Raw genomic sequence first — 11,412 nt, 5'->3', positions numbered from 1 at the left:
GCTTGCTGACTTGGTTGACACATGTCATCCTTTCCCATTTGCATAGTGCGATGCTCATGCCGTTGATCACTGGATTACCTCTGAGTGCGGTGTAAAACTAAATCACTCCCGATGAGGCACAAACATATAGTGTTATATTCATGAGGTAGACGTAACAGTGGTGACGTCAAATACAGTAACACACAAAACAAAATATTTATATATTTAATATACCAACACGTTCAAACTTATGTACACAATGAAAATAATAATTTAATCATTTTGTTTTGTCAATAGTATACAGTGAATAACGTTAAACAGTTCAGTCTGTGTGAAGCATGTCCACACAACATAAGTCAGATGTATTCACAACATTTCATCTGTAACATGAAATAAAATAAATTACTTTCACTAATGAAACCTTTAAGGTATGATCTTTCATAAAGCTTCCTTTTCACTATCATGACGCATGATAAATCGATGGTAATCAATAAATCATTGATGTTTTTCATTTATTGAATTATATTGAAACGTTTAAGCCCCGTGGCATGTAGGCAGCAGCCTTTCAACCTAATGAGTATACGTTTTCAGCAATATTTTATCCACACCGCTGCAATGAAAGGTTCCTCAAGGTATACTTGTGAGGAGGTAACTCCTGATTATTGGCGCACTAAGCGGGGGTGCTACCTCCTTATGTCAGAACAAAGTGACGAAACATTCTGTTTTTCTGTGACTCATATTCTTATCGCCTACGCTGTTAGCACTATTCAATGTCTTTTAGACAATTGGAATCTGTGGACGTGGGCCACGCAGGTGGGGTGGAACTGCCATGGGATGACGGTTACCCGGATGTAGAGCTGGATGACCCGGATGTATATTCCGAAGTTGAGCCTCTAAGGGGTCAACATGTCCGATTGTTCCTCCAGGCGATATACCCGGACGGCCTGGGAGGGTATTGGAGGGAATGGCGTTGAGGAGTTGTTCCTGCTGTTGTAGAGTGTTCACGTTGCTTCCACCTTGTACGTTGTGAATACTTGCAGTATTCGTGTGTTGTCCCGGTGCAATGCCCGTTCCCTGGTTTGATGCACTTATAGTACTAGAGGCAGTTCCTTGTCTTGTAAGACTTTGTCGCACTGTACCAGGTCCAAGGCCTAACGGACTAGCTCCCCGAAGGGCTGGGTGTATTCCGGAGCTAAGGGCCTGTTGCAGCGCTGGGTGTGCTCCCTGAAGAAGCGCGGGGTGGACACTCTGTTGCAGAGCAGGATGAAGTCCGCGTTGAAGAGCTGGATGAAGACCACGTTGAAGAGCAGGATGAAGACCTACAGCAGGCTGGGGTCCTGCAAATCGCGGATCTTGCTGACCTGAGGGGCTGCTGAGAGGTTGTTGTGCTCCGATCTGGTTCTGGTTGTTGAGCGAGCCTGCACCACTGATGCTTCTTGACTGAGAGTTTACATTAGCCGAGTTGATGAATTGTTGTCGCTGTTGTTGATCATTGAGGTTGAAGGTCTGTTGTTGTATGCCTCCATTGTCTGAGGTGGGCTGGAAACCAGTTCTGTCGATTTGACCTCTTATGCCAATTCCTCTTGGATCCAAACCCATCTGCAATTGGCGCCTAGGATCCATTTGCCCCATAGCTATTCTGGGGTCCACGCCCATACGTCCTGAAGCCAATCTTGGATCCATGCCCATCCTTCCTGAACCCAATCCAGGGCCCATGACCATTTGCCCTGAAGCCATTCTGGGGTCCACTCCCAACTGTGATAAACCCATTCTGGCGCCCATCCCCATCTGCCCAGGAGCCATCCTGGGGTCCACGCCCATTTGTGATGAACCCATTCCGGAACCCATGTCCATCTGTCCAGGAGCCATTCCGGGGCCCATGACCATACGTCCTGAAACCATTCTGGGGTCCATGTCCATCCTTCCTTGACCCATTCTTGGATCCATGACCATCTGTCCCGGTATGCCTGACGAAATTCCAGACCTCCTGCCACTGAGTCCCTGATTAAACCCAGGTTGTGCTGAACCGAACCCCAGATCAGGTCCAGATGGCCTGGCCTGAATCCCAGGATTAGTGGATCCAGGAAGTCTGGGGTCCATCCCCATCGACATTCTACCCAACCTGGGGTCCATTCCTGGCATCCCTCTGCCCATTCCCAGTGCAGCTGGGCCGCGCACACCGCCAGGCATGCCAAGGCGCAAACGGGGAATAAACTGGGCATGGATATCTGAACATAGTACCACAAAGAAAATCAGCTGATGGAGGGGGACCATTCTGAAAAACAAGCATTAAATTCATAAATAACAGCATGGCACCCTCCTCCTCCTCATCAGCATCATAATCATCATCACCATTATGTACTTTGAAATATATTTCTGATAAGCGTTATTTTCAGATCGGTTCATACAGTAATAATTGTAATCGTTTTCCTTTGATTTCTTCCTTATGTCGTCGAGCAGGAAACAGTGCAACAAAGCGATATCTACTAAGCTGTAATCATATGTATGTTACTCCTGTGTTAGAGTATGACAGAAAAAATGTTCTGTTCACAGATCACATTCTGTGTAACATTATAAAAGTAACTAGTATAAGTATAGTAACATTATAAAAGTAACTACAGGGAAACCAAAGTGCAACGTGTTTGTCTTTAAAAATTGAAAGAACAGTTGTTTAATTTGCATATTTCAGTTCCCCCATCACTTATTTCTACAACAGTGTGTGAAAAGTAATATGTGACTGGGTAATAATTTGGGTCAATCAAGACTGGTATGGAATTAATTTGCACCCATAATGTCCCCGTGAATTGTTTTAAATCGTGGTGTAAAAGCAACTGCTGGACGTTTAAGACAAGGCCGCATACATCAGCAGGTGGGTATTGTGCGATTCTGAAAGTTTAATTTCAAATAATATTTTGATGAATATAACCATACGGAAATAGTCTTTGAAATTTGACATTTTCTTTTGGATATAATGTCGTTAACATAGATATACTTAAATGAAAATCAAAGATCCTTAAGCCTTTGCTCGTTAGTTTTAGAAGTAGTTTGTATATTGCAATAATGAGTATATTACTGAGAACCAACAGTTCAGCGCACTATATGAGATGGCTATATGAGATATATATGAACCTCAAATTATATTAGATTGCCCAAATATCTTATATCCAGATTTGGTTAGGGAAAATATATCAGATAAGTAGATTGAACGTAAATATATGAATTTATTTACACTGATAGATAAAACAATAAATTGAAAGTGTAAAAACAGAAAAATGAGAAATGGACTCACCTTATTCAGCGAACATCCACAATTCCGTGTGTAGTTGTGTGGAGTTGTATTAACGGATAAGGAGAGAGAGAGTCGCCCCGTCTTATACTACTGTCGTATGCGTCATAAATGAAATCTACATCTGCAATTAATTACACACCTATTTCACGGTGATTGATTACTGTGAATGTGTCAACAGTCATTATAAGGATGGTATCTGAAAGGGAGATAATATTATAGGACTGGAGGCTGGTATTATGGACACACTGACGCTTCTTCGACAAGTGACGTCACTGATTGAATGGGTCTTCCTGGTTGATTGAAGGGGATACCCGGAAGGTATAGATGACATGTGGTCATAAATACGCCGACGTGGACAAATTAATTCTTAAAATACACTTGCTTTACCTTCTTTTGATAGCGTTACACACTCCGTGGAATCTAACGAGCATTTTCACGGTAATATTAAAGCATAACTGTAGTTGGTTTCAATTTTCGATTGATTTCATGCATAATTTCATGACTTTGACCACAACATCAGTTTGTGTTAAACGTATTGGATGGGAAATTTCATGTAAATACATTTCGGAGAAAAGACACCATATAATTTCTATCATATATTATGCAACAGGATTTACGTATTACTCGTCAATATTGTTTGTTCAGTAACAGCAGCAAATTTCAGTGAGAACATATGTAGAATATTTAAGATGATTTCTTTTAAAATCTTGAATTATTCCCTAAAGCAAGATGACGAATACAAGTCGTCTCATACACATGTATATAAGATGACTGGCAAAATATCTAGTTATGTTCACATGTTTACTTTTGGCAAGATTTTTCAATCACTGTATAGATGCATTTATAGGGATTTTTTTTAAATTGCGCTGTATTCGATATCACCTCAGTCTGTTTAAATCTGCACATACAATCACTGTTTTCCTGAAACCACTTTTCATTCTTTTTGTACTAGGCCGCTATGTCGTGTTTAAATCGTATTTTCGGAAAACGTTGTGTGTTTTTCAAAGTGAGAAGTATATACGTTAAAAGTATAAGTCTTACACTTCCGGTAGAGTTCATTAGCACGTGACGTGCAGTCTCTACCCTGACGTGTGACACGTGGTCACACACGTCAGCAATATGTCTATATTGTAAAATTATAATACAAGATAAAATGTGTTATTCGTTAGTTAATGCTGTGTGATGATAATTACGTTCTTGGCGTAAAATGATTTACATCGCACGGAAATACGTTGATTTCTTAATCGAAAATGTCCTAATATTAACAGTTAATTACATGGTTTGAAGTGCGTGCATTACATCAGGCTGATTTGTGGACAGCCATCATATTTCTAAACTATGTCATACATGTATCAGCAGTTGTGTTTGGTAAACATTCTGAATCAGACTGAAATAGGTTGGATACATGAGATGAGATGACACTGTCTGGAGTACGCCTGAGTGGCCAGCCACATCCAGTGTCAGCAGCATACACCGGGATGAACGGACAGTGTCTAGATAAAATAGGGTACAATAGGTGGACGACAGTGTCAGGGGGATCAATGAAACACTTGAGTTGACTGATAAGACACTGGACACACCGGAATCAACTGACACTGTCTGGAGTTCGTCTAAGTAAGTAATTGAACACTGAAATCTGAGAAGTTTATTCAACTTTGGATTAATGTTGTTTAACAAAACGATCATAATTTCAAATCTCTATTAATGGTTTGTATTACAGGGGTGATGGTGTGGGGGTGTGGCGGGGGTGGGTGTGGGGGTGTGGCGGGGGTGGGGTGGGGGTGGGGGTGGTACTTGCTGTAGTTGGAACAGTGAAACAAATGCACGCGCAGTGCGTGATGTGAGTTAACGTAGACCACCGTAGAAACCAGCTCTTCTTGGTCACGGGTTTCCTTTCATTAAGCATAACCCCTTATAATACAAACCTATAATAGCGATTTAAAACTGTGATCGTTTATTGCACAACACATATCCAAAGGTAAATAAGGTCCTCAGAATTTTATTGTTCAGTTGGCACCGTAAAGATACGAGGATTCGCGATTTTAATGTCACTTTATTTCATTTACTTTTTTTTGTTTAAAGCGAAATTCATCAGTACGTTGTCAGTGCAAACAGACTGTAGATGGTCTGACGCTGTCTAGATTCAGTGGGATCCTCTGGGTAGACTCTCACTATCAAGATCAAATAATCAGACGCGAATGACTGACGTGTCCTGAATCTATTCATTCCTGTCACATATATTTACAATCTTCAATGATATAATTGACGAACAATACAGTATGTTGATTCAGTTCACCTATGACGGCATTTCAACAGTCTTTACTATTTAGCCACACGTACTATACTGATATAAAAATTTTAATTTGGGTGCCCCCATTCCCATCACACCGTGCTAAATAAAAGTAAACCCCCTAGTTTAGTGATGCCTGAAATATAATAGTGAATATATTGTTCATTCCTGATGCATTACATAGATAGATCTATACATAGATAGATAGATAGATACATAGATAGATAGATAGATAGATATAGGATATTTATGTAGCGCACTTATCCACGCACTAGTGCATGCTGAAAGCGCTCAATACCCGTAATATACGGGTATTACAACTATCTTTTCGGACTCAAGTATGTTCTGCGATTGCACCGATGCTGTATCTTTTTCACCAAATGTGACGGCTTTCGTGTTTTGATGAGCAATTCTTCTGCCATTGCATGCTTTTGAAGATGTACACGGACAGGATATGCCCACTTTGTGGCGAACAGCTGGAATCATCGCTATCTGATAATTATTCATCATGCGCATGATAGATTCGGAAACGTAAAACGACTGTTTTTATGAAACAGATTATTGACAGTATCAGTTCACGTTAAATATATAATAATGCACAACGCAATAATGTTTATATTATATTGGCGGTTGACGTCATGTGGTTAAAGCGTTCGCTTGTCACGCCGAACGGCTCTGTTCGATTTCCCACGTGGTTTGAATGCGTGAAGCCTACTTCTGGTGTCCGCCTCCTTGATACAGCTATTGGCATGTTGCTCTTCTTCACATTTACATCTTCACCAAAATACTCAGGCCAGAACTATTTCCGGCAAAGTTTGTATTACTCGTTCACATGACCATATATAAGGAATGTATATATCTGTCACCGTGTAATTGATATGACTGATTGACTGCTGTTGAACACGGCAACACACAAGGAAACGCGGGAATTGCCTCGTGGGATATTCAATGCTGAAATGTTATCTGATGTTTGACCTATCCGACACAGCTCTCGATTAGCGAGACTGAATGTTATCGTGTGATGTACAAAGCTCCGTCCCTACAGCTGAACAATAAATACGCTCCGTAAAAATATACACATGTGTATATTTGTAAAATTTGAATACCAAAACACGAAAGTGTGGAAGGTAATCATGCTGTAGTCTCAGTTTACTTCATCTTTGGAGACGCTATGATCTTTGTTGATGATACTTTCATCTTTGTCGATGATACTTTCATCAACGTGGAAGATGCTGTCATCTTTGTTGACGATACTTTCATCTTTGTCGATGATACTTTCATCAACATGGAAGATGCTGTCATCTTTGTTGATGATACTTTCATCAACGTGGAAGATGCTGTCATCTTTGTTGACGATACTTTCATCAACGTGGAAGATGCTGTCATCTTTGTTGATGGTACTTTCATCATTGTTGATGATACTTTCATCAACGTGGAAGACGCTGTCATCTTTGTTGATGATGCTTTCATCAACGTGGAAGATGCTGTCATCTTTGTTGATGATACTTTCATCAACGTGGAAGACGCAGTCATCTTTGTTGATGATACTTTCATCAAAGTAGAAGACGCTTTCACCTTTGCAGATGATACTTCCATCAATGTGGAAGATGCTGTCATCTTTGTTGATGATACTTTCATCAAAGTGGAAGATACTTTCATCTTTGTCGATGATACTTTCATCAAAGTGGAAGATGCTGTCATCTTTGTTGATGATACTTTCATCAACGTGGAAGATGCTGTCATCTTTGTTGATGATACTTTCATGAACGTGGAAGATGCTGTCATCTTTGTCGATGATACTTTCATCAACGTGGAAAATGCTGTCATCTTTGTCGATGATACTTCCATCAACGTGGAAGATGCTGTCATCTTTGTTGATGACACTTTCATCAACGTGAAAGATACTTTCATCTTTGTCGATGATACTTTCATCAACGTGGAAGATGCTGTCATCTTTGCAGATGATACTTCCATCAACGTGGAAGATGCTGTCATCTTTGTTGATGACACTTTCATCTTTGTTGATGACACTTTCATCTTTGTTGATGATACTTTCATCAAAGTAGAAGACGCTGTCATCTTTGCAGATATCACTTTCATCAACGTGGGACATGATTTCATCTTTGTCGATGATACTTTCATCAACGTGGAAGATACTTTCATCTTTGTCGATGATACTTTCATCAAAGTAGAAGACGCTGTCATCTTTGCAGATAGTACTTTCATCAACGTGGGACATGATTTCATCTTTGTCGATGATACTTTCATCAACGTGGAAGATACTTTCATCTTTGTCGATGATACTTTCATCAAAGAAGAAGACGCTGTCATCTTTGCAGATAATACTTTCATCAACGTGGGAGATGATTTCATCTTTGTTGATGATACTTTCATCAACGTGGATGATACTTTCATCTTTGCACATGATACTTCCATCAACGTGGAAGATGCTGTCATCTTTGTTGATGATACTTTCATCAACGTGGAAGATGCTGTCACCTTTGCAGATGATACTTCCATCAACGTGGAAGATGATACTTTCATCAACGTGGAAGATGCTTTCATCTTTGTCGATGATACTTTCATCAACGTGGATGATACTTTCATCTTTGTCGATGATACTTCCATCAACGTGGAAGATGCTGTCATCTTTGTTGATGATACTTTCATCAACGTGGAAGATACTGTCATCTTTGTTGATGATACTTTCATCAAAGTAGAAGGCGCTGTCATCTTTGCAGATAATACTTTCATCAACATGGGAGATGATTTCATCTTTGTCGATGATACTTTCATGAACGTGGCAGATACCTTCATCTTTGGTGATGATACTTTCATGAACGTGGAAGATGCTGTCATGTTTGCAGATGATACTTCCATCAACGTAAAAGATGCTGTCATCTTTGTGGATGATACTTTCATGAACGTGGATTATACTTTCATCTTTGTTGATGACACCTTCATCTTTGTTGATGATACTTTCATCAACGTGGATGATACTTTCATCCTTGTTGATGATACTTTCCTCAACGTGGAAGATGCTGTCATCTTTGTCGATGATACTTTCATCAAAGTAGAACACACTGTCATCTTTGCAGATAACACTTTCATCAACGTGGGAGATGATTTCATCTTTGTTGATGACACTTTCATCAACGTGGATGATACTTTCATCTTTGTTGATGATACTTTCATCAAAGTAGAAGGCGCTGTCATCTTTGCAGATAATACTTTCATCAACGTGGGAGATGATTTCATCCTTGTCGATGATACTTCCATCAACGTGGAAGATACTGTCATATTTGTCGATGATACTTTCATCAAAGTAGAAGGCGCTGTCATCTTTGCAGATAATACTTTCATCAACGTGGAAGATACTTTCATCTTTGTCGATGATACTTTCATCAACGTGGAAGATGCTGTCATCTTTGTCGATGATACTTTCATCAACGTGGAAGATACTGTCATCTTTGTTGATGATACTTTCATCAAAGTAGAAGGCGCTGTCATCTTTGCAGATAATACTTTCATCAACATGGGAGATGATTTCATCTTTGTCGATGATACTTTCATGAACGTGGCAGATACCTTCATCTTTGGTGATGATACTTTCATGAACGTGGAAGATGCTGTCATGTTTGCAGATGATACTTCCATCAACGTAAAAGATGCTGTCATCTTTGTGGATGATACTTTCATGAACGTGGATTATACTTTCATCTTTGTTGATGACACCTTCATCTTTGTTGATGATACTTTCATCAACGTGGATGATACTTTCATCCTTGTTGATGATACTTTCCTCAACGTGGAAGATGCTGTCATCTTTGTCGATGATACTTTCATCAAAGTAGAACACACTGTCATCTTTGCAGATAACACTTTCATCAACGTGGGAGATGATTTCATCTTTGTTGATGACACTTTCATCAACGTGGATGATACTTTCATCTTTGTTGATGATACTTTCATCAAAGTAGAAGGCGCTGTCATCTTTGCAGATAATACTTTCATCAACGTGGGAGATGATTTCATCCTTGTCGATGATACTTCCATCAACGTGGAAGATACTGTCATATTTGTCGATGATACTTTCATCAAAGTAGAAGGCGCTGTCATCTTTGCAGATAATACTTTCATCAACGTGGAAGATACTTTCATCTTTGTCGATGATACTTTCATCAACGTGGAAGATGCTGTCATCTTTGTCGATGATACTTTCATCAACGTGGAAGATGCTGTCATCTTTGTTGATGATACTTTCATCAACGTGGAAGACGCTGTCATCTTTGTTGATGATGCTTTCATCAACATGGAAGATGCTGTCATCTTTGTTGATGATACTTTCATCAACGTGGAAGATGCAGTCATCTTTCTTGATGATACTTTCATCAACGTGGAAGACGCTGCCATCTTTGTTGATGATACTTTCATCAACGTGGAAGATACTTTCATCTTTGTCGATGATACTTTCATCAAAGTAGAAGACGCTGTCATCTTTGCAGATGATACTTCCATCAACGTGGAAGATGCTGTCATCTTTGTTGATGATACTTTCATCGACGTGGAAGATACTTTCATCTTTGTCGATGATACTTTCATTATCGTGGAAGATGCTGTCATCTTTGTTGATGATACTTTCATCAACGTGGAAGATGCTGTCATCTTTGTTGATGATACTTTCATCAACGTGGAAGATGCTGTCACCTTTGTTGACGATACTTTCATCAACGTGGAAGACGCTGTGATCTTTGTTGATGATACTTTCATCAAAGTAGAAGACGCTTTTACCTTTGCAGATGATACTTTCATCAATGTGGAAGATGCTGTCATCTTTGTCGATGATACTTTCATGAACGTGGAAGATGCTGTCATCTTTGTCGATGATACTTCCATCAACGTGGAAGATGCTGTGATCTTTGTTGATGACACTTTCATCAACGTGAAAGATACTTTCATCTTTGTCGATGATACTTTCATCAACGTGGAAGATGCTGTCACCTTTGCAGATGATACTTCCATCAATGTGGAAGATGCTGTCATCTTTGTTGATGATACTTTCATCAACGTGGAAGATACTGTCATCTTTGTCGATGATACTTTCATCAAAGTAGAAGACGCTGTCATCTTTGCAGATATCACTTTCATCAACGTGGGAGATGCTGTCATCTTTGTTGATGATACTTTCATCAACGTGGAAGATGCTGTCACCTTTGCAGATGATACTTCCATCAACGTGGAAGATGCTCTGATCTTTGTTGATGATACTTTCATCAACGTGGAAGATGCTGTCATCTTTGTCGATGATACTTCCATCAACGTGGAAGATGCTGTCATCTTTGTTGATGATACTTTCATCAAAGTAGAAGGCGCTGTCATCTTTGCAGATAATACTTTCATCAACGTGGGAGATGATTTCATCTTTGTCGATGATACTTTCATCAACGTGGAAGATACTTTCATCTTTGTTGATGATACTTTCATCAACGTGGAAGATACTTTCATCTTTGTCGATGATACTTTCATCAAAGTAGAAGACGCTGTCATCTTTGCAGATAGTACTTTCATCAACGTGGGACATGATTTCATGTTTGTCGATGATACTTTCATCAACGTGGAAGATACTTTCATCTTTGTCGATGATACTTTCATCAAAGAAGAAGACGCTGTCATCTTTGCAGATAATACTTTCATCAACGTGGGAGATGATTTCATCTTTGTTGATGATACTTTCATCAACGTGGATGATACTTTCATCTTTGCACATGATACTTCCATCAACGTGGAAGATGCTGTCATCTTTGTTGATGATACTTTCATCAACGTGGATGATTCTTTCATCTTTGTTGATGAT

General features: G+C 39.6%; 1 protein-coding gene across 1 annotated transcript; it reads right to left on the bottom strand.

Moving 5' to 3' along the window:
- Positions 1-222: 222 nt before the first annotated feature.
- On the bottom strand, positions 223-3,360 carry LOC137258376 (calcium-binding protein P-like). Its single transcript, XM_067796035.1, has 2 exons — positions 3,269-3,360; positions 223-2,254 (listed from the first exon to the last, which is right to left on the bottom strand). The coding sequence occupies exon 2, from the start codon at positions 2,251-2,253 to the stop codon at positions 757-759; it is 1,497 nt and encodes a 498-aa protein (XP_067652136.1). The 5' UTR covers position 2,254; positions 3,269-3,360; the 3' UTR covers positions 223-756.
- Between the last annotated feature and the right edge of the window lie 8,052 nt (positions 3,361-11,412).

Source organism: Haliotis asinina, chromosome 12 (genome assembly GCF_037392515.1).
Source record: "Haliotis asinina isolate JCU_RB_2024 chromosome 12, JCU_Hal_asi_v2, whole genome shotgun sequence".
NCBI classification, from domain to species: Eukaryota; Metazoa; Mollusca; class Gastropoda; order Lepetellida; family Haliotidae; genus Haliotis; species Haliotis asinina.
The sequence above is the reverse complement of the archived record's forward strand: the minus strand, read 5'-3'. Positions and strand labels throughout refer to the sequence as shown.